The sequence below is a fragment of the Peromyscus californicus genome, unplaced genomic scaffold (assembly GCF_007827085.1).
Source record: "Peromyscus californicus insignis strain IS unplaced genomic scaffold, ASM782708v3 Scaffold_2__1_contigs__length_46816999, whole genome shotgun sequence".
NCBI lineage: Eukaryota > Metazoa > Chordata > Mammalia > Rodentia > Cricetidae > Peromyscus > Peromyscus californicus.
This window is the reverse complement of record NW_026294540.1, coordinates 44,928,163-44,951,449: the sequence shown is the minus strand read 5'-3', so window position 1 is coordinate 44,951,449 and position 23,287 is coordinate 44,928,163. Positions and strand designations below refer to the sequence as shown.

The 23,287-nt window shown below is 39.4% G+C and overlaps 1 protein-coding gene across 1 annotated transcript in view; it reads left to right on the top strand.

The window, feature by feature from the left end:
* Window positions 1-675: 675 nt before the first annotated feature.
* Window positions 676-23,287, top strand: part of LOC128120571 (vomeronasal type-2 receptor 116-like) — a 37,158-nt gene continuing 14,546 nt past the window's right edge. The window contains exons 1-6 of the mRNA XM_052754731.1: window positions 676-893; window positions 2,250-2,259; window positions 12,358-12,389; window positions 15,724-16,009; window positions 17,286-18,098; window positions 20,518-20,745. Of these exons, the coding sequence (XP_052610691.1) occupies window positions 676-893; window positions 2,250-2,259; window positions 12,358-12,389; window positions 15,724-16,009; window positions 17,286-18,098; window positions 20,518-20,745 (1,587 nt within the window). The remainder of the gene's footprint in view (window positions 894-2,249; window positions 2,260-12,357; window positions 12,390-15,723; window positions 16,010-17,285; window positions 18,099-20,517; window positions 20,746-23,287) is intronic.

Below are 23,287 nucleotides of genomic sequence, written 5' to 3'. Positions count from 1 at the left end.
GGAGTCAAGATACATACAAGGTCACTGTATTTCTGAATGGCAGACACTAGAAACTGGCATCACCACTTCACCCTCTTGTGAAATCATTGTATGGAATATTACAAGTGCATGCTTTGTGGGGCCAGCTATGGCTTTTTCCCAGTGTTTATAATTTTTATCTGTGTCTTCCAAAACAGCAATCTAAATCACACAATCTGGATTGATGACCCACAATTCTGTCTCAGGCTATGATGCTCTTAAAAGTCACTGTGGACCATTATGAAATCATAGAGGTGGGGGAAGAAGGAAAGAAACAAACATGTTTTCCCCCAGCATAGAGGACGCAGGTGCAGAGCCCCAGGACTAAGATCCCCAGAGCACATGCATGAGAGGGGACTAGAAGCAAGAAAAGCCAGCACATTCAGGGCCACTCTAGGTACAGTTAGAGGAGCAGCTCAGCACTCTGACTTACCCTCAGTTGTCTGGACTTTTCTACTGTCTGTGCCCTCGTCTTGTATGAGAACCATAGACTATGTGAAGCTTGAGAGCCTGATGCAACATCAGGAACCAGCTGTAGCATACAGAGTCTTCTCTGACACTGTTGAGGTCTGAGCCTGTTCCATGACCGAATCAATCATCTCCTCCACAGCTCAGCCTAGTTGCAGGACATTGTCTCTGTGTGGTGAAGACCCTGACATGTCCCTTCCTTTGCTTTGTCTCATCCTACTCCTGCAATCTTTGTTTACATTAGGGGAAGTGACTCACCAGAGATGCTTTGATTACTGGAAGCCCAGCACCTACATGAAGGCTGACATAATCCTAGGTGCATTTATCCCCATTTACATCACAATGGAAGGATTCTACAAAAGCCGTATATCTTTTGAGTTCAAACCGGATATATTTGAAAATTTTGTGTAAGTATTTGTGTGACTGTGCTAAGGGTATTCTGGCTACATGACAGTATGTGCTGCTCTGTGCACATTTAATTCCTTTGAATATAATGAACTGTATACACAGAAAAGTGAAACTCATTTGCAAACTTTCCTCCTTCATTATGCATCTTACAGACCTTTGCTTTCCTCGTGTTTATTTTTCAGTCAGGTAGAGATCAAAGGGTGAAAACAACTTTTGTGTCTGTCCATTCTGTGAGTTCACAGACTGGCTTATACTGTTTTCACACATTGACTTTAATATGACAAGGAGAGGTTCCACCCTGTTCACATACATTTCAGAATCTAAATGACTCCTGTTGGAATGTCTGTTTCTTTTTACAGACCTGGAGAGTTTCTGGTAAATCCACATATCTTTAGTACTTATCTTAGCATCTTCTATCCTACAGGTTCTTGTATTGGTCTCTTTAAAATATCTCTGAGTTTGTACACTGCTGTCATATTTATTACTTATTAATTCCTTATTGATATTTTGATGCATTGTTCTGAAATCACATCCTTTATACCTGATATTCTGTCTTCTGCTTAGTCTGTTCTGTTGTGGTTACTTTCCACTGTGTTTTTATTGACAGTTTTGTGTTTTCCATTTCCAACATTTCTATCTGTTCTACCCCCTGGAAGAATTTCAATTTCCCTTTAGGATTTGTTTTTCTTGGTACTGAGTTTTTAATATATTTATTGCTGTTGTACTTGTCCCTCAGCGTTTGTTCTCCTCTACAGTGTTGCATCTTGTCTCAATGCCCAGTTGGTTTCACTTGCTTGTTTCTATCTTCTTTTAGCTCATTCATCTTTTTACCCTTTGAACTACTCATCTGGCACTTGCTCTCTCTCAGTATCTTTGAGTTCACTTGTTGATTTGTTATGACATTGTGAGGGGTTATATGGCGTTGCTTTTTCATATTTCCTATTGCTTTTTTTTTCAATTATTGCTATCGTCAGTACCTTTGTTCATTTGAACATCAATTCTAGATTAAGATGGTCCTCTACTGAGAAGTATCTTCTTGAAGGTGCAATCCATGCACTGCTCTGTGAGCAGGAAACAGTCTTCTAGGCCTGTAGTCCTGGTAGTTGTGGTATTATGGAGTATGTGAAAAGAAAAATTCCCACATACATTCCTAATTCATGTAGCACTTAAAGTTCTCTTAGGAATGCTTTTATAGGATGGAAATACTGCAGTTCAGTATCCCGCTACAGCAGGAGGTGGAGGGTGTCCCAAGACCAGGAGGAGAGAACCCATCCTCAGGGATAGGCAGTAGGGAGGAAAGCTGGAACTGTTTATTGACAGGAGCTCTTTTTGGGAGTCTGTTTAGTCTGTCATAGGTGGATTCAAGTCATGACTGCCTGAATCTTACATTAATTTTTTAAAGTTTACTCACAGAGATAAAAGTTTTAGATATATTAGCATGAACACTGTCTGTAATCTGTGCTTAAATCCTCATTGTATAAAGGAACAAAACCAGTGTTTGTATAAAGCTGGGATAGACTTGTACTTTATAGACTTAGTAAAAACTTGGGGACCCAAAGAATGGTTCTCAGTTACAAATGTAAATTCTCTTTCTTCTGTCCAAGTTTTTTTTTTCATTTTTCTTTATTATGAAATTTTCTACTCACTCCACATACTATCCAAAGATCTCCCCTCCTCCTTCCTCCTACCCCCCAGCCCTCTTTCCCAAGCCACCCTGCATCCCCACATCCCCTAAATCGAGGTCTCCCATGGGGAGTCAGCAGAGCCCAGCACCTTGAGCCTAAGCAGGTCCAAGCCCCTTCCCACTGCACCAAGGCTGTGCAAGGTGTCACACCACAGGCACCGGATTCCAGAAGCCTGCCCATAGACCAGGAACAGATCCCGATCCCCCTGCCTGGTTGCCCCCCAAACAGTCCGAGCCAAACAACCGTCTTCCGTATCCAGAGGGCTTAGTCCAGTCCCATGGAGGCTCCACAGCCACCAGTCCACAGTTCATGGGCTTCCACTAGTGTGGCCGGTCTTCTCTGCACGTCCTCCCATCATGATCTTGACGTCCCTCGCCTGCAGTATCTCTCCTCTCTCTCATTGATTGGATTCCCATTCCCAGAGCTCAGCCTGGTGCCTGGCTGTGGATCTCTGTATCTGCCTCCATCAGTCACTGGACAAAGGCTCTATGATGACAGCTAGGTTATTTGCTAGGCTGGTCACCAGAGTAGACTGGTCCAGGTACCCTCTGGACCACTGCCAGCGGACCAAGGTGGGGTCAACCTTGTGGATTCCTAAGCGCCTCCCCAGCATCCTGCCTCTTCCTATTCCCATGATGTCCTCATCTATCATGGTATCTTCCTCCTTGCCCTCTCACTCTGTCCATGTTCCACCTTGACCCTCCCATTTCCCTATGTTCTCAACCCCCATTCCTCACCCTATGCCACCCCCCCAACACCCAGTCCACTCATGTAGATCTTATCCACTTCTCCTTCACAGGGTCATCCATGTGTCCCTCCTAGGGCCTTTCCCTGTTAGCTACCCTCCCTGGAGTTGTGGGTTGCAGTCTGGCCATCCCTTCTCTCACATTTAGTATCCACTTATGAGTGAGTACATACTATGTTTGTCCTTCTGAGTCTGGGTTACCTCACTCAAGATGATATTTTCTAGTTCCATCCATTTGCCTGCAAGTTTCATGATATCATTGATTTTTACTGCTGAGTAGTACTCCATTGTGTATATGTGCCACATTTTATTTATCCATTCTTCAGTTGAGGGGCATCTAGGTTGTTTCCAGGTTCTTGCTATTATGAATAATGCTGCTATGAACATAGTTGAGCATGTGTCCTTGTGGTAACATTGAGCATTCCTTGGGTATATGCCCAAGAGTGGTATTGCTGGGTATTGAGGAAGACTTATTCCCAATTTTCTGAGCAACTGCCATACTGATTTCCAGAGTGGCTGTACAAGTTTGCATTCCCACCAACAATGTAGGAGTGTTCCTCTTGCTCTACATCCTCTCCAACATAAACTGTTTTCAGTGTTTTTGGTCTTAGTCATTCTCGCAGGTATAAAATGGTATCTCAGAGTTTTCCAAGTTTTATAAATACACACACACACACACACACACACACACACACACCCCACATATATGACAAGGATATTTTCAACACAGTAAGCAGCACTTTTAAGTCTATGTTTAGTAAACAATGAAAGGAAATTAAAAATTTTGGCCTGTGACCATGATAATATTAACCAGTGCTTTACCAAGGCTAGATTACAAGCTTATCAGAACTCCACATACTACTATCATAAAACTCTGAAACTTAGTAATCTTTAAGTTTTATTTTCACATACCTTGAGTCACTTCCTCAGACCTTTGCAACTTGGGTGTACATAATATATTCCTTCCTAAGACCCTCAAACTTACATCAAATTTAATCCTTTTTTTCTACCCAGTCATTTACCAGAAGACATACATGGCTGACTAATGAGAAGAGTGATTGAAAAGCAAGTTCCTTTAATAAATGAATAGTAAATAGTACTTTTTTTTGCCGAGTAATAGCATTATAGCTTCAGTTTGGTTTTTATTTAAACCTAGTTTGTGAGGGTATCTGTTTGAGTGTGAAGCCTGTCAGCAAGACAATCCTGTCTGTGAGTCTGCCTTCTTCAACAGATGACCTGTATCTTAAAAATAAACAGGACATAATTTTCACATATTATGTGGACTGACCATGCAGCTGCAGCCTTGTTGGGAGGAGCTGGTAGGTCTGCTTGCTTCTACTAAACTTAGAAAACAACAACTTGTTAGCAGCACCATCAGAAATCAGAGAGACAAATTTGAGGAGGAAGTATAAATAAACAAAACTGCCCCTGTATTAGTTAAAATGATATAGACTTACCTGATACCTAAGCATCCATCTGGAATCCTCCATGGTGATCTCTATGACTCTGTTGGGAGCAGGGTTGTCACTTTTTGGATGTCACACATGAAACTATTAAGACTTTGGCTGCCACACAGGAAAGCATCTGCCTACAAACACCAGACTCATGAGGTCTGAGAGATGTTTCTGTGAAGGAGGAACTAGGGAAAACTGACCTACCTAGGCTGGGCAGAGTAGGGCATTCAACTCAACAATGTCCAAATTTTGGCAGGGACCTGGTAGTGGGTGAATTGTGTGACTGGTATGAGCCCAGTTGTCCACATTAGCACAACTGAGGAAAGGCCAAGGTGGAGTATGTTCTTCCACCATATTTGTGAATAGTCTCAGAAGCTGATTCTAAAAGCTAGTATTTTTGTATATTAGGGGAAGCTTTTTCTGTTAAATGGTCTACATTCCATATTCAGCAGATCTCTCTGAGTGACATCATCTAATTTATTAACTATACCTGATTTTAAACAAACTTTACTTATTTTCAGTTACTTGCTTCATGCTTATCCTTGATAGCATGTACAGGAGTCCAATGGCTTGCCCCTCTGTAAATGAATTACATTTATTTATACTCAGCATTACTGAAACCATAGTTCAGAGCACAGTAAAAAATTTGATCATTTATAAAGTAACTGACTTTTGCTTGGATTCTAATGGCTCCCATGGGGGAGGGGGTGAGAAGGCATGGCATCAACAGCACAGACACCAAGAGTCCGTTGAGGCAAATAACAAGCTCCCTTATTCAGTAACAGGGAAGGCCTTATATACCCTCCTTTTAGTGCGCAGTCTGTATGGTCATCCCTCATTGGCTGGGCATGATCAGGAACTTAGGCAGGGACTGTTGCTATGTCCTCCATCAGACTCTGCATGATCAGGAACTCTGACAGCAACCAGGACCTCTGACAGTGACCAGGAACTCTGATAGTTCCTGTTGCTAGGCCCTCAAGTAGACTTCAGGTTGGCTCTTAAGGAAGTACATTATGTGCATGCCTTGGCTACTTGTCTGAGCCAATTTCCTCAACCCTATGTCCTACTACAACTGACCATTAACTTGCATGTCTTAATTATCTTCTACAATTTATAACAAGCTCATAGTTTTTATAAGATTAGAAATTTATAGTTTTATCCCTGTCAATCTGAGACTTAAAATTTTGAATTGAAGATTTAATTGAAGATCCTTTAGCATCAGAGTAAAACCTTAAACCATAAATACAGTCCACATTGGACAGTTTTTCCTTCTTTGTCAGAAATCAGATGTCCATAGGCATGCGGATTAATGTCAGGTCTTCCATTTGATTCTGTTGGTACACATATCTGTTTTTATGCCAATACAAAGCTGTTTTTATTATTATAGCTCTATAGTAGAATTTGAGGTCAGGGATGGTGATGCCTCCAAGGGTTGCTTTACTGTACACGTTTGTTTTAGCTATCTTGATTTTTTTGTTTTTCCATATGAAGTTGAGTATTGTTCTTTCTAGGTCTGTGAACAATTGTGTTGGGATTTTGATGGAGACTACACTGAATCTGTAGATTGGTTTTGGTAAGATTGTCATTTTAACTGTGTTAATTCTACCTATCCATGGGAGTGGGAGATCTTTCCATTTTCTGATATCTCCTTCATTTTCTTTCTTCAAAGGCTTAAATTTCTTGTGATACAGGTCTTTCACTTGCTTAGTTAGAGTTACCCCAAGGTATTTTATATTATTTGTGGCTATTGTAGGGGACGATTCTCTGATTTCTTTCTCAGCCCATTTATCATTTGTATATAGGAAAGCTAAATTTTTTTGAATTAATCTTGTATCCTGCCATATTAATGAAAGTGTTTATCAGCTGCAGAATTTCCCTGGTACAATTTTTGGGGTCATTTATGTATACTATCATATCGTCCACAAATAGTGAAAGTTGGAATTTTTTCTTTTCAATTTGTATCCCTATGATCTCCTTTTTTGTCTCATTGCTCTAGCTAGAACTTCAAGTACTATATTGAATAGATATAGGGAGAGTGGATAGCCTTGTCTTGTTCCTGATTTTTGTGGAATCACTTTGAGTTTCTCTCCATTTAATTTGATGATGGCTGTCCATTTGCTGTATCTTGCCTTTATTATGTGTAGGTATGTTCCTTGTATTCCTGATCTCTCCAAGTCCTTTATCATGAAGGGGTGTTGGATTTTGTCAAAGGCTTTTTAAGCATCTAAGGAGATGATTATGTGTTTTTTTTCCTTTCAGTTTTTTAAAATATGGTGTATCACATTTTGGAGCCCACTACATATGGTGGGATACCGTACACAGCCTTGATGCAGGGGGAACGGCTTTGACTTGTCTCAACTGATTGTACGAGGCTCTGCTGACTCCACATGGGAGGAATTACCTCAGAGAAGGGAATGTGAGATGGGTTGGAGTGGGAAGGCTGGGGGGCATGGCTGGGAGGAGAGAAGAGGTGGAGGAACTGTGGTTGGTGTGTAAAATGAATAAAAATTTTCATAATAGAAAATGCAGTCCAAAGTAAGACAAGAAACATTTTTTGTGATCATTCATAGTGTATTGGATTATCTGGTATTTTGATGTCTAGTTTCTTGAGTTCTTTATATATTTTGGAGATCAGCCCTATGTCAAATTTCAGATTGGTGAAGATATTTTCCCATTCTGTAGACTGTCATTTTGTCTTATTTACTGTGTTCCTTGTCTTATAGAAGCTTCTCAGTTGCAGGAGGTCCCATTTATTAATTGTTGCCCTCAGGGTCTGTGCTACTGGTTTATATTTGGAAGTGGTCTCCTGTGTCAATGTGTTCATGACCACTTCCTACTTTCTCTTCTATCAGGTTCAGTGTAACTGGTTTTATTGTGAAGTTTTTGATCCATTTTGACTTGAGTTTTGTGCATGGCAATAGATATGAATCTATTTGCAATCTTGTACATGTTGACATCCAGTTATGCCATCACCACTTGTTGAAGAATATTTTTTCCATTGTACAGTTTTGGATTCTTTGTCAAAAATCAGTTGTTCATAGGTGTGCATCTGTGTTAATATCAGGGTCTTCAATTTGATTCCATTTGTCCACATGTCAGCTTTTATGCCAATACCAAGCTGTTTTTAATACTTTAGCTCTATAGTAGAGCTTGATTTCAGGGATGATGATGCCTCCAGAGGTGGGTTTGCTGTACAGCATTCTTTTAGCTATTCTGTGTTTTTTGTTTTTCCAAATGAAGTTGAGTGTTGTTCTTTTCAGGTTTGTGAAGAATTGAATTGAGATTTTTATAAGGATTGTATTGAACCTGTTGATTGCTTTTGGTAAGATTATCAATTTAGCTATGTTAATTCTACCTATCCCTGAGTGTGGGAGATCTTTCCATTTTCTGATATCTTCTTCAATTTCTTTCTTCAGTGAATCAAAGTTCTTTTCATATAGTTCTTTCACTTGCTTAGCTAGAGTTACCCCAAAGTATTTTATATTATTTGTGGCTATTATAAAGGGTGATGTTTCTCTGATTTCTTTTTCAGCCCATTTATCATTTGTATATAGAAGGGCTACTAATTTTTTTTTAGTTAATCTTGTATCCTGCCACATTAATGAAAGTGTTTATCAGCTGCAGGAGTTCCCTGGTAGAATTTTTTGGGGCACTTATGTATACTGTCATATCATTTGCAAATAGTGAAAGTTTGGCTTCTTCCTTTCCAATTTGTATCCCCTTGATCTCCTTTTGTTGTACTATTGCTCTGACTAGAACTTCAAGTAATATATTGAATAAATATGGGGAGAGTGGACAGCCTTGTCTTGTTCCTGATTTTAGTGGAATTGCTTTGAGTTTCTCTCCATTTAATTTGATGTTGACTGTCAGCTTGTTGTAAAATGCCTTTTTATGTTTAGGTATGTTCCCTGTATTCCTGATCTCTCCAAAACCTTTATCATGAAGGGGTGTTAGATTTTGTGAAAGGTCTTTTTAGCATCTAATGAGATGACCATGTGATTTTTTTCTTTCAGTTTTTTATATGGTGTATTACATTGACAGATTTTCATGTGTTGAATCATCCTTGCATCCCTGGGTTGAAACCGACTTGACCATGGTGGATAAATTTTTTATGTGTTCTTGGAGTCGGTTTGTCAATATTTTATTGAGTATTTTTGCATCAATGTTCATGAGGGATATTGGTCTGTATCTCTGTTTCTTTGTTGCATCTCTGTGTGGTTTGGGTATCAGGGTAACTATAGCCTCATAAAAGGAGTTTGGTAATGTTGCTTCTGTTTCTATTGTGTGGAACAATTTGAAGAGTACTGGTATCAAATGTTCTTTGAAAATCTGGTAGAAATCTCCACTGAAGCCATCTGGTCTTGTGCTTTTTTTGATTGGGAGACTTTTAATGACTGTTTCTATTTCCTGAGGTGTTATTGGTCTATTTAAATTGTTTATCTGGTCTTGGTGTAACTTAGGTATGTGCTCCCTAACCAGAAAATTGTCCATTTCTTTTAAATTTTCCAATTTTGTGGAATACAGGTGTTTGAAGTATAACCTGATGATTCTCTGGACTTCCTTGTTGTCTGTTGTTATATCTCCCTTTTCATTTCTGATTTTGTTAATTTGGATGCTCTCTTTCTTTGTTTTTTGGTTAGTCTGGATAAGGACTTGTTCATCTTGTTGGTTTTCTCAAAGAACCAACTCTTTGTTTCATTAATTCTTTGTATTGTTTGCTTTGTTTCTATTTTGTTGATTTCAGCTCTCAATTTGATTATTTCCTGGCATCTATTCCCTCTGGGTGAGATTGCTCCCTTTTGTTCTAGAGCTTTTTAAGTGTGCTGTTAAGTCACTAGTGTGAAATTTCCCCAACTTCTTTATGTGGGCATTTAGTATTATGAATTGTTTTCTTTTAGCACTGATTTCATAGTATCCCATAAGTTTGGGTATGTAGTACATTCATTTTCATTGAATTCTAGGGAGTCTTTAGTTTCTTTCTTTATTTCTTTCTTGACCCAGTGGTGATTCAGTTGGGTATTATTCAGTTTCCATGAGATTGTAGGCTCTCTGTAAATTTTGTTGTTGTTGAAATCTAACTTTAAGCCATGGTGGTCCAATAGAATACATGAGGTTATTCCAATTTTGTTGTATCTGTTGAGATTTGCTTTGTGACCAAGTGTCTGGTTGATTTTAGAGAAGGTTCCATGGAGTGCTGAGAAGAAGGTATATTCTTTGTTGTTAGGGTAAAATATTCTGTAGATATCAATTAAGTCCATTTGAGTCATAACACCTGTTAGGTCCCTTATTTCTCTGTTAAGTTTTGATCTGGCAGATGTGTCTAGCAGTGAGAGTGGGATTTGAAGTCTCCCACTATTAATGTGTGGGTTTTGATGTGTGATTTAATGTGGGGGCCTTTGTATTTGGGGCATAAGTGTTCAGACTTGAGACTTCATCTTGGTGGATCTTTTCTGTGATGAATATGTAGTGTCCTTCCTGATCTCTTTTGATTGATTTTAGTTTAAAGTCTATTTTGTTAGATATTAGGATAGCTACACCAGCTTGCTTCTTAAGTCCATTTGATTGGAAAGTCTTTCCTCAGTCTTTTACTCTGAGGGAGTGTTTATCTTTGAAACTGAGGTGTGTTTCTTGAATGTAGCAGAAGGATGGTTCCTGATTTTGTATCCACTCTGTTAGCCTGTGTCTTTTTATAGGTGAATTGAGTCCATTGATATTAAGGAATGTTATTAACCAGTGATTGCTAATTCCTGTTATCTTTTGGTTGTAGTGTGTGTGTATTTCCTTTCTTTTGGATTTACTACTATGGGGCTATCTGTTGCTTGTGGTTTCATGGGTGTATCTGACTTCCTTAGGTAGGAATTTTCCTTCTAGTGCTTCCTGTAGGGCTGGATTTGTGGATAGATATTATTTAAATCTGGTTTTCTCTTGGAATGTCTTGTTTAGTCTGTCTATTATGATTGAAAGTTTTGCTGGGTATATTCATCTAGGCTGGCATCCACAGTCTCTTATTGTCTGCATTACATCTGTCCAGGTCTTTCTGGCTTTTAAAGTCTCCATTGAGAAGTCGGGTGTTATTCTGATGGGTCTGCCTTTATAAGTCACTTGGCTGAGAAAGGAGAAACTTTGCTGCTCTTAATATTCTTTCTTTATTCTGTATGTTTAGTGGTTTAATTATTATGTGTTAAGAAGCCTTTTTTGGGTGGGGAGTCTAGTCTATGTGGTGTTCTATAAGCTTCTTGTGTCTCCATAGGTATTTTCTTCTTTATTTTGGAAAGTTCTCTTTCATGATTTTGTTGAATGTATTTTCTATGCCTTTGAGTTGGTCTTCTTCTCCTACTTCTACCCCTATTATTTATAGGTTTGGCCTTTTCATGGTGTCCAAGATTTCCTGGACATTTTGTGTTATGACTTTGTTGGCTTTAATGTTGTCTTTGACTGAGGAATCTATTTCCTCTATTGTATATTCAGCACCAGAGATTCTCTCTTCCTTCTCTTGTATTCTGTTGGTTGTGCTTGCATCTTTGTTTCTTGTGGTGATATTGTGTTCCCCAAAATATTGTGCACCCTAATAAACTTATTTGGGTTCAGAGAAGAGAACAGCCACTAGATATAGAGGCCAGAAAAATGGTGGTACACCTGCCTTTAATCCTAGCATTCCAGAGGCAGAGATCCAGCTGGATCTCTGTGAGTTCAAAGCCACACTGGAAACAGCCAGGCATGGTGACTCATGCCTTTAATCCCAGGAAGTGATGGCAGAAAGCAGAAAGGTATATAAGGTGTGAAAACCAGGAACTAGAGTTGTTAAGCTTTTAGGCTTTTGAGCAGCACAGTTCAGCTGAGATCCATTTGCATAAGAACTCAGAACCTCCCCATCTGATGAAACAGGATCAGCTGAGGAATGGGCAAGGTGAGGTGGCTGTTTCTTGTTCTGCTTCTCTGAACGTTCAGAGTTCACCCCAATAACTAGCCCCAGGTTTGTTTTTATTAATAAGAACTTTTAAGAATCATGCCACAGTTTCCTGTTTGTTTACTCAGATTTTCTATTTCCAGCATTCCTCTGTATCTTTATCGTTGTTTCTATTTCAATTTTCAAATCTTGAACTGCTTCCTTCACATGTTTAATTGCTTTTTCATGGTTTTCTTGGCTTTCTTTAAGGAATTTATTGATTTCTTCCAGTTTTTTGTCTTTCCCTCAATTTCTTTAAGGGAAACTTTTATTTCCTCTTTAAAGGCCTCTAGCATCCTTATGAAGTTATTTTAAAGGTCACCTTCTTCTACATTGTGATGTTCAGGTCTTGCTGTTATAGAACTGCTAGGTTCTGGTGGTGCAATATTGCTCTTTATGTTGTTGTATGTATTTTTGCATTGATGTCTGCCCATCTCTTCCTTCAATAGGTGCAAGAGGTGCCTATGTCTGAGCGAGTTGCTCTTGGTCCACTCTGTGCCTGCTGTGTCTCTGTCTCAGGGGGCTCCTCTGGGTCCAATCTTAGTTCTTCGTCTAATTGGAGCTGACAGATTCTGTATGTCAGGGAGCTGCTCTTGGTCCAGTCCAAGCTAGTTGATTCTGAGACTCAGGGAGCCTCTCTTGGTCTTATCAGGGCTCCTGGTCCAGTCAGAGCTGGCAGATTCTGTGTCTCAGGAAGCCTCTTTTGATCCAATGAGAGCTGGCAGATTCTGTGTCTCAGGAAGTCACTGGTGTCCCAGTGTGATGGATATTGGGGTAGGGTATGGGTCTTGTAGATTGCTGGATCCTATAGGGGGTTTTGGGAGGGGAGCCTGCCTGCAGGAATCTTACCACCTGGCCAGCAACTCTTGGTCCAATGACAGCTGGTGTTTTTCGTGTATCAGGAATTTACTGGGGTTGCAGGTGGATGGGTATTGTGGTAAGGCATGGGTCCTGTAGAATGCCAGGTCTGATTGGGGTGATTTGTGGAGGAGCCTGCCCTCAGGAGCTTTCCCTACTGGTTGGAAACTTGGGCATAGTTTGGTGGGGATTCTCGTGGACTGTCTGTGTCCCAGGGCCTGGATCCTCGAGGTAGGACTCTTTGGGTGGGAGAATAGTCATTCACCTATTGGCCTAATGAGAGGATTTTTTTGTCTCTGGAAGTTACTGGGGTCACAGGCAGATGGGTATTGGGGTAGGGCATTGGTCTTGTATATTGCAGGGTCCAATGGGGGGCATTTTGGTGGGGGAGCCAACCCAGAGCACTTTTTCTTGCTGGCTGGCAACTGGGACAGAGTTGAGTGGGGGTTCTTGGGGACTGACTGTGTCCCAGGCCCTGGACCTAGAGGCAGGACTCTCTGGGTGGGAGAAGAGTCATTCACCTCATGGTCCAATGAGAGCTGGCAGATTCATCAAACATTTGCTATAAGTTCTGTTTTCCACAAACAGTAATTGAATTAAAGTCACATAAACAGTGTGCAGTGTCAGATGGATCTTCCAGAACAAGAGTTAAATTTACACAGAAGCATGATATAAATATTTTATCTCTCAATCCTTTTTTAAAATAAATTTTTACTTGAAGTTTTTGTTACAGATTTTACAGATTTTTAAACCACATTCAATGAATTTACAAACCCTGAGATAGAGAAAGCTTACAGACTTATCTTACAAACATAAAGGTAAACTTTATACTTTAGTAAAAGTTTTAGGGATGTAAGAGAGGGGAGCAGATTAGCAGCCCTGACCTGTATTGGGAATAATTTACCTTTTAGCTGTTTATAAACATGCAGTATCTTTTCCTGTGCTACTCTGCTTTCTCTGCTTCTCTTGTCACAGGTTGAGGTGACTCACCTGACACAGGACAGATTTGAATGAAACCCTTAAACAGAATGCTCAGGTCTGGAGGGGGAGAAATAAAACCCAACCCCACAGACACCTTATTTATAGAATACAAAAGCATGAAATAATTTTAATATTATCCATACCCAAAAGATATGTGCATGTTTGTATAACTATATCCAGTGATGAGAGAAGGGACTGGAGCAAGCAAAGAGGAAAGAGGGCTCTGAGATAACACAAGAGCAGGGAGTTAGACCCAGAGACAAGAGATTATTAAGAAGAGAGAGAGAGAGAGAGAGAGAGAGAGAGAGAGAGAGAGAGAGAGAGAGAGAGAGAGAGAATTTAGTTTGGGATCATATGCTTGTGATGACAAAAATTGTCACAGTCTGTGGGCATTTCGAAATCCAGTGTGACATTTATGGTCACTGAGCTGTTCTGAGGCCAAGCCATTTGCAATAAGACAACTAGGTTAATGGAATCTCTAAGTCTGAGAAGGAAAAGAGATTGGAGAAGGCACATGAGGAGTATGCAGAGCAAGCTCCACAAGTAAGGAGGGAACACACTGGGAGGGAGAGCAAGGATGGGAGAGAGACAGATTAGTGTCCGCGTGACAAGAATTTCAACCATGATGACTCCAAGTGACCTAGAGATTTGTCAGAAGGAAATGTCTGAAATAACAAAGGAGCAGCATCCCTTTCTATGTGATGGGTGCTCAATAGGGTGAGAGAGGCTGCCTGGCACACAGGCTACACACATTGTAGACAACGCATTCACACATCAACATTGAGTGGCCTCAAGACTGCATCTCAAACATTCTCACTTCATCTAAAACCAGAGAAGCTGGGATAACAGGAAATAGAGATCCCAATGTCTTGTCAACAAGCATTGATTTAACTCTAGATAAAACAAACAACCCAATTTAAAACACACGGCACTGAAACAAGAGTTCAGAAAACATAAAATACAAATGGCCAAAAAAGATTCTAAAGGTGTTCAATCTCCTTAGCAACCAGTGAAATAAACATTAAAGTTTCTTTGATATTTTGTCTTACCCAAGAACATAAATTACAACAAATACTGACCCTTATGTGGGTTAAGGGGACCACAAACTGCTGTAGGCCCTATGTAAATTAGTCTGGAGGCTTTCTAAAAGTGTAGAAAGAGATCTACAATATTAGATGATATTGTAGATATTATCAATCCTGGGTTTATACATAAAGGCCTACATATCCTACTAAAGAAATTCTTGAACATCCTTTTTCTTTATTATTAGTTTTTTGATTTTTTTTATTTTATATCTATGAGTGTTTTCCCTACATGTCTATCTGTGCACCATGTGTGTGCCTTCTGACTGAAGAGGCCAGAGGAGAACACATAATTTCCTAAAACTGGTGTTACACACTATTGTAACCCAAAGAGTAGCTGCTTTGACCTGTTAGAGTGCTCCCCAAGAGCAGCAAGCAGTCTTAACCTCTCAGTCACTTCTCAAGCCCCAGAAGCACTTCCAAAAAGATTTATTTATTTTTATGTCAGGTGTTTGAGTGGTTTCCTTATAAATGTGTATATGCTACATGTGTGCCTTGGGCCCAAATATGCTACAAGAGGAGTTACTGACTGGTTCTACAGATGGTTCTGAGCCACCATGTAGGTTTTGGGAATTGTTGCAAGGTTTTCTACAAGAGGAAGCAGAATGCCTAATGCCTAGCTATCTGTCTATCTCCATAAGAAACACTTTAACACTAGGCATGCATTCAAAAAAATTATTACACTTTTCAAGAATGAGTATGGAATCAAATCATTACAAAATAAAAAGATATGAAGCTCTTATTCACAATCCTAGAGAAAATATCAGTGACTCTTCCCTCGCCCAATGCTTCCATGAATAGAAACATCATAAGCACCATGTACTCAGCAGACATAGGACACAGACAAGTGACACTAAATCCACACTATGCTCTACAAGAAACCAATTACTGAGACTTCACGAGTCATTCCATGATGTTTCTGAGCTGTCAGGGGCTCATTCACACAAGCTTTATGTGTCAGGAAAGAAGTCAGGACTTAATGACTTCTAATTTCCTGAAATTGCTAAGGAGTTTCTGAGAACAATGGCCTGATGTGCACAACATTCTGCCCCTCCTGTTCCCTCCTGTTTAGAGGGAGATGGAAAAACTATGAACATTTGCTGACCTTCTACTTTGCCATGGAGGAGATTAATAAGGATGCCCACCTGCTTCCCAATGTGACCTTGGGTTTCCACCTCTACAATGCCTTTAACTCCCACTGGAGAACCTTGGAGGGCCCTCTGGTGTGGCTGTCTGGAAGGAGTGAATTTATCCCTAACTACAAATGCAAAACTCAACACAAAGCTCTTGGAATCATTGCGGGAACCAGGTCTGAATTTTCGGCTGCAATTGGAACCCTTTTGGAGCTCTACAAAGTTCCACAAGTAAGTTGGCAAAGTTTTGGTGTCCATAATCATATAAAAAATCTGACCAAAAGAAAATGGAGAAGTTGTCTATGTTTCCTGCTGGTGATTTCAAACGTAAGTGAAAGAATTACATGGATCCTGCTGTGGTAAACAGTTGAATGGGTTGAAAAACATGAGCAGTAAATACTGTGGATTTCTAAGAAGATCACTTAGTAATATTCATGATTCTATCTCCAGTCATTGGCAAGATGTACTGTGGCAGCTCATAGCTGAGTGCTGTTCATAAGTCAAACATACAACCCAGATAACCAACCGCCCAAGCTGGGGTATAAACATCTTCTAGTTAATCCTGTGTTCAATGTCTGACAGATAAAGGAATAGTAAGTTTAGGACACGTAAACAAATCTGGGACAATCCTTGGGCCATCACAAATGAAAATGTTCCAAGGAGTTTATTTTTTATTCTGGAAATTTGATCTCAGAGTACCAATCACAGAGAACATCCACTTAGACACATCCCAACATTTAGCTCTTGCCAGCACTACTGAAGCAAAGCAACCATCAGTAGGCATCACTGCAAGTAGAGAAAATATTCGGTGAGTGACTTTGATTACCCATGGATAATCAAAATTAGAAAACCAGACAGTATACAACTGATCATTATCACTCAGTGAAACAATTCATACATTTATTGTATCCTAAAGTAAGAAAAAATTATATACACAGGAATTTCCATCTCTCTCAGAGATTTGTATTTTACATTAGTTTCTGGGTAATGACTTTGTCAAATCTCTCATTTGGGAAGTATGATGAAACAATGCTTGGTGAAGTTCCCCCAGATATTCATGATTTGCTCTTTTCTAACACAGGAGCGAAATCTGTGAAAAAATGTGTTATTTACCATTCCTGAAGGCAGAGGTTCTTGGGAAGGTGATGTCCTGTGGTCAGAGTAAAGCACTTGGGAATGCTTCTGCAGTCTATCTCTACACCCCATACTCGGTTCCATTGTTATTGGAACAAGAGAAATCTTGGTGCCTTTCAAATCTCACATGAACAGAATATTGTTCACTCACTTGCTTCAGAACTCATAGTAATTTTAGAGCTCATAGTACTTGACAAAGACCATATTCCATCACACAATGAGAGAGAAGCTAATATCACAGAAGACAGTCTCCTTACCAACATTCAGTTTCCTGATCCCCTTATGCTTATAATGAACTCACTTCCTCTCTAAGGGTGATGACTCCAAACACCTAGAAACTCAGAATCCCCTTTTTTTCTGTTTGCTTCTGCAGGTCACATATGGAACTTTTGATTCTATGCTAAGTGACAGAGATACATTCCCATCCCTTTACCAGATGTCTCCTAAAGACACAGCTCTAACCCAAGGGGTGACCTCTTTACTGCTGCACTTTGGCTGGAAGTGGGTAGGGCTCATCGTGTCTGATGATCTGAAAGGAAAGGAGTTCCTCTCTGACCTGAAAGCAGAGATGGTATCAGAAGATATCTGTGTGGCTTTTACAGAAAAACTCCAGGCTACTTGGAATTTTCAGTTAACATCTGAGGTTGGGAAAGTAAATTTGATTCAACATACAAAAGCAAATGTGCATGTATTCTACGGTGATACAGATGACTTAGTATTTTTCTGCATGAAAACTGAAATCATGAAAGCCAGAAGGAAGGTGTGGATCATGGCCAAGTCCCACTTAGTTTACTTAGAGTCTGTATTCAATGAGCAAAATGATTTGATGGACTTTTTTGAAGGAAGCTTCTCATTTTCAAAGAAGAAAGATATCCCTGGTTTCAACCACTTTCTAGAGGCACTTACACCCTCCCAGTACCCAGATGAGCTTTACTTCAATAAATTTTGGATTGACAATTTTTATTGCTCACCTCCTACTCTGCTATGTGGAAATCATAAACCCTGCCCACTGAATACATCCCTAAAGACAAAGCAAGAAATAAATGTGATGGTCCCGTCTGAGCCTAGCTTTTCCATATGGATTGCAGTGTATGTGATGGCGCACGCCCTCCATAAAATGCTTTTGAGGACAACAGAAATGGGACCTCATGAAGACACAAACCACGACAGGCTTCTACCCTGGCAGGTAAGCTCACGACAGGCTTCAACCATGGCAGGTAAGCCTATCTCAAAAGCAAGGGAAGCACTGGGGACTTATTAGTAGATAAGGCAGTGAGGTCAAATGCACAACACATTTTCATCTTATAATAAAAATAGCTGGACTGTGGTGGCACCCGCCTTTAATCCCAGCACTTGGGAGACAGAGGTAGGCTGATCTCTGTGAGTTCGAGGCCAGCCTGGTCTTCAAAGCAAGTTGGAAGACAGGCTCCAAAGCTACACAGAGAAACCCTGTCTGAAAAAAACCAAAAAATAAATAAATAAATAAATAAATAAATAAATAAATAAATAAATAAATAAAAAATAAAAGGCAAAATGGAAAGGGTTCTTTCACCGTGGGTGTGTATGTGTCTGTAAATATGGTGCATGATTTGGGCTACTGTAGCTTTGATTTCAAGACACTAAATTTGTACATATTTCAACAAATGTTTTCCTTGTATGAGATGACATTCGGTTAAATATCCAAAATCAATTATTGTCAAAATTAGCAAGTTCAATAATAAAAATTCACACAATTTCATGGAATGTGTCTGATGCCATCAGATAGAGACATAGTCACCATATCTAACAGCAGCTATTTCACATAAAATGTAATATATATTTAACCACCCAAGACCATAGGAAGAAACTTTTATGGAAAATAAAAATAGGCTGCCATAACCTCAAAAGTAACTGAGAAAGAAATGCTTTTTACAGATTATTTACTCTTAAATAAGATAAAATTAAGGAGAAACCAAAGACTGTGCTTCCATTATTAATTTTTAGAATACAGATGGTGCTCATGAGCCTAGGCCATATCTCCTTCTTATAGTTACAAGTGGGTATGTTTGGGCTTAAACCCTCCTGATATAAACTTAGGACTCAATTATACATATGAGCCGTGATGTTTCCCTTCAAATAGGGGATCATCAAGAAGTTTGCTCAACAAACTTTTCATTTTTATTTCGTTTTCATTCAGTCTAAGGTAGATAAGTAGAAAATGAACTCTGAAGGTTTAGTGTACTGTGCAGTTTTTATTATGATAACAATAATATTTGACATAGACATTGACACTGTTTGTGAACATGGCATCCAGAGATGTGATTTTAGGTAAGTTAGTGTGTCTCTTGTACAGATAACTGAATATCTAAAAAATGGTTCTTTATGAAACGAGTTGTTAAATAGTTAACACAACAATGAATCTCAGAACATGAATTATTAACCCATTGTATTAATTTAAATACATAATAAAATCAAGCGGGAGGGATGGCTCAGCAGTTAGGGGCACTTGATGCTCCTGCAGAGGACCAGAGTTTGGTGGTTAGCACCAACAGGCAGCTCACAGTTGTCTGTAACTCCAGTTCTAAGGAATGTGACACACTCTTCTGCTTTCCTAAGGCATCAGGCATACAGTTTGCGCACATATATACACACAGACAATACACAGAATTAAAAATAATATAAATCTACGGACTAGAGATGGCTCTGAAATCAAATGTAACTGCTTCTCTTGACAAGATGCAGGTTCAATTCCTACTATCTACATAGCAGCTTACAAATGTCTGCAACTTCACTTCCACTGGATCCAGCACCCTCTTCTGTTCTTAATGGGCACCAGGAACTTGTGTAGTGCACATACATATGTCCAGGAAGGAAATTCATACACAAAACAAAATAAATTAATATAAAAATATAAAGAAATCTGAAAAATCTAGCTTAATCCCAGAACATTTGGGTTTTAATTTTGACTCCAATATTGTTCTTATCAAAGTTGAAAGACAAAAATTGTGACACAAACTAAATAAAGGATTGGTGGCAAGCAGTGGTTCTCTTTCCAATTTCCTGAAGTACAAATGGCATAGAAAATTTCTGCATATTAATATATATTTTCAAGAATTTGGAATTTTGCATAAACCCCTGCTAATATTATCAAGTCCAGACACTCTCTCTATCTACATGCATACCTATCTACCTACCTAACCATACACACATAGGTTCATGGTGTGTGTGCCATAAAGAAGGTAAATATCTTAACACCTATAAACCAATAGACATAGTGTTGCTTCCCTTTTGCTCCAGATTCACTCAGAAAACATCTATATTTTCTAATTAGAGACATTTTTCTCTTGCTGGGGAGAGACACAGGGCCTTGTTCCCACTAAAACATGGTTCACCCTGCACTATGTTCCACCCCTTAGACAACATTTTTCTTTGTGTTCAGCTACTTCTACATTAATTTCATAGGGAGAAAAGTTCATCTCACTGGAACAAGTGGGGGAGAAAATTGCTCAAATGAAGCCTCTTCAAGAAGAAAGCCAGAGTAGGGAGAGAGAAAGAGGATTGCTCTTGGGGACCGTAAGTGAGAGATTTGTGTGCACTACTCATATCCAATTGCTGTCTCTCTCCAGCTTCATCCTTTTCTGAGAACAATTCAATTTACAAATGCTGCTGGAGACCAAATATGCTTTGATGAGAACAAGAATCATGTGGAAAAGTATGATGTACAAAATTTTATGGGACATACAAATCATTATTCATTTCTAGTTAAAGTAGGAGAGTTTGTCTCCAGGAGTCCACAAGATCAAGGCTTGTTCATCAATGAAGTTATGATCAAATGGCCAAGCAACTTCCATCAGGTCTGGCTGAATTTCAACATTTAATATGTAGACAAATATCTGCAAAGATTTATGAGAATTGATTGTGTGATGTCTCTTTGAAATTTTAAATTTTTTTATACTCTAATTTCTTAGCTTCTGTTGTGAGCTTGTGTGTGAATTCTCATGCATGTCACTGCCTATGCCCGTTGAGGCCCCAGTCAGCACTGGTTACCTTCCTCAGTTTTTCTCCATTTTTATTTTAAATATGGTCTCTCTCTGAACCCCTTGCTCTCTGATTTAGCTGTACTCAACTGGACAGTGACACCCAGATTGTCTCTCTGTCTCCGTGACTGCCAAATTGGGAATACAGGAAAACAGTCCTACACCTCAGTTTTCTATACTTCCCTTCTGCATGATCAAATTTAGGACCTCATGCTTATATTGCAAATACATTAAGTACTGAGCCATCTCCTTAGTTCTGTTTGATATCTTCTATTTAGAAATGAATCAATCTTTTGATTTTGACTTTGATATATATATCTATCTATATCTATATCTATCTATCTATCTATCTATCTATCTATCTATCTATCTATCTATATTCATACATGTGCAAGTACATATACATATACACACAAGCACACACATATTGATGGATAATGCCGGAGATAGAATTAGTTTAAATGGAAATTCAATTTGGGTGTGTTCATTCATGCTGCAGAGAATGAATAAATCAGCATTCATGACTGTATATATGAGTGTGTGTTTCTGTGAGTATTCACATACATGCACACAATCATGTGTATAAATATATACATATTTTCCTTATATATGCATGCTGATGCTTAATTTTCCCTCAATTTAAGACAACTCATTCTCAAACATGCCCACAGATTTTACAAAGAGGAAATAAATTACCCATGTTTATGCAATTTCTCATTATAACTGATGTTTGTGAGCTGCCTGGTTTGTATCCTGGGAGCTGAACTCAGGTTTCTCTGTGAGAGCAGCCTGCATCTGAAACGCTCAGCTGGTTGTCCAGGCCAATGTACCTATTAATATGTAGATATTTATGAGACAGACACTGACTTCCAATCATGGCAAGAAGCATGTCTAAGGGAAGGACAGAAATATATCTTTGCATACACAATTTCCAAAAATATTAATATTAAAGTTGTATTAGAAATATTTTTTAATATAAATATATTTTTTCTTTCTTCTTCAGTTTTAATTATTCAGAAATTTTCTATTCATTTTACATACAAACCACAGATCCCCCTCTCTTCCCTCCTCTTGCCCCACAGCCTTCCCTCCTAACCACCCCTCATTCCTGCCTCCTCCAAGGCAGGCCCTCAAATGGGGAGTCAGAAGAATCTGGCACATTCAGTAGAGACAGGTCCAAAGCCCTCCCCCTGCACCAAGGTTGTGTAAGGTGTTCTATCATAGGTACTGGGCACCAAAAGACCTGATCATGCACCGAGGATGGATCCAGATCCCACTGCCAGGGGTCCCCTTAAACAGTTCAATTAATTCAACTATCTCTCCTATGCAGAAGGTCTAGTGTGGTCCATGGGGGCTCCACAGCCATTAGTCCACAGTTCATGAGTTCCCACTAGTTTAGTTTGGTTGTCTCTGTAGTTTTCCTGTCGTGATCTTGATGCTTCTTGCTCATAAAATTCCTCTTCTCTCTCATCAACTGGACTCCTAGAGCTTGGCCTGGAGCTTGGCTGTGGATCTCTGCATCTGCATCCATTAGTTACTGGATGAACGCTCCCCAGTTTGTTCATGGAGATCTCATCTATTTCTCTTTCACAGGGTGATCCATGCATCCCTCTTAGGGTCCTCTTTATTAGCTAGCTTCTCTGGAGCTCTGGTTTGTAGTCTGGTTATCCTTTGTTTTTCATCTAGTATCCACTTACGCGTGAGTACATATCATGTTTGTCCTTCTGAGTCTGGGTTACCTCACTCAGGGTAATATTTTCTAGTTCCATCCATTTGCCTGCAAATCTTATGATGTAATTGATTTTTACTGCTGTATAGTACAGCATTGTGTCTATGTGCCACATTTTATTTATTAATTCTTCAGTTGAGGGGCATCTAGGTTATTTCCAGGTTCTGGCTATTATGAGTAATGCTGGTATGAACATAGTTGAGCATGTGTCCTTGTGGTATGATTGAGAATTCCTTGGGTACATGCCCAACTGTGGTATAGCTGGGTCTTGAGGACAATTGATTCCCAATTTTCTGAGAAACTGCCATACTGATTTCCACAGTGGTTATACAAGTGGCATTCCCACCAGTGGTGGAGGAGTGTTCCCCTTGCTCCATATCCTCTCCAACATAAGCTATTATCAGTGTTTTTTATCTTAGCCATTCTGACAGGTGTAAGATGGTTTTGATTTGCATTTCCCTGATGACTAACGATGTTGAACAATTCCTTAAATGTCTTTCATTCATTTGAGATACCTTGTCCTTTGCCCTACAAAACTTTTTCAGTTTCAGGAGGTCCCATTTATTAATTGTTGCTCTCAGAGTCTGTGCTTCTAGTGTTATATTTAGGAAGTGGTCTCCTGTGCCAAAG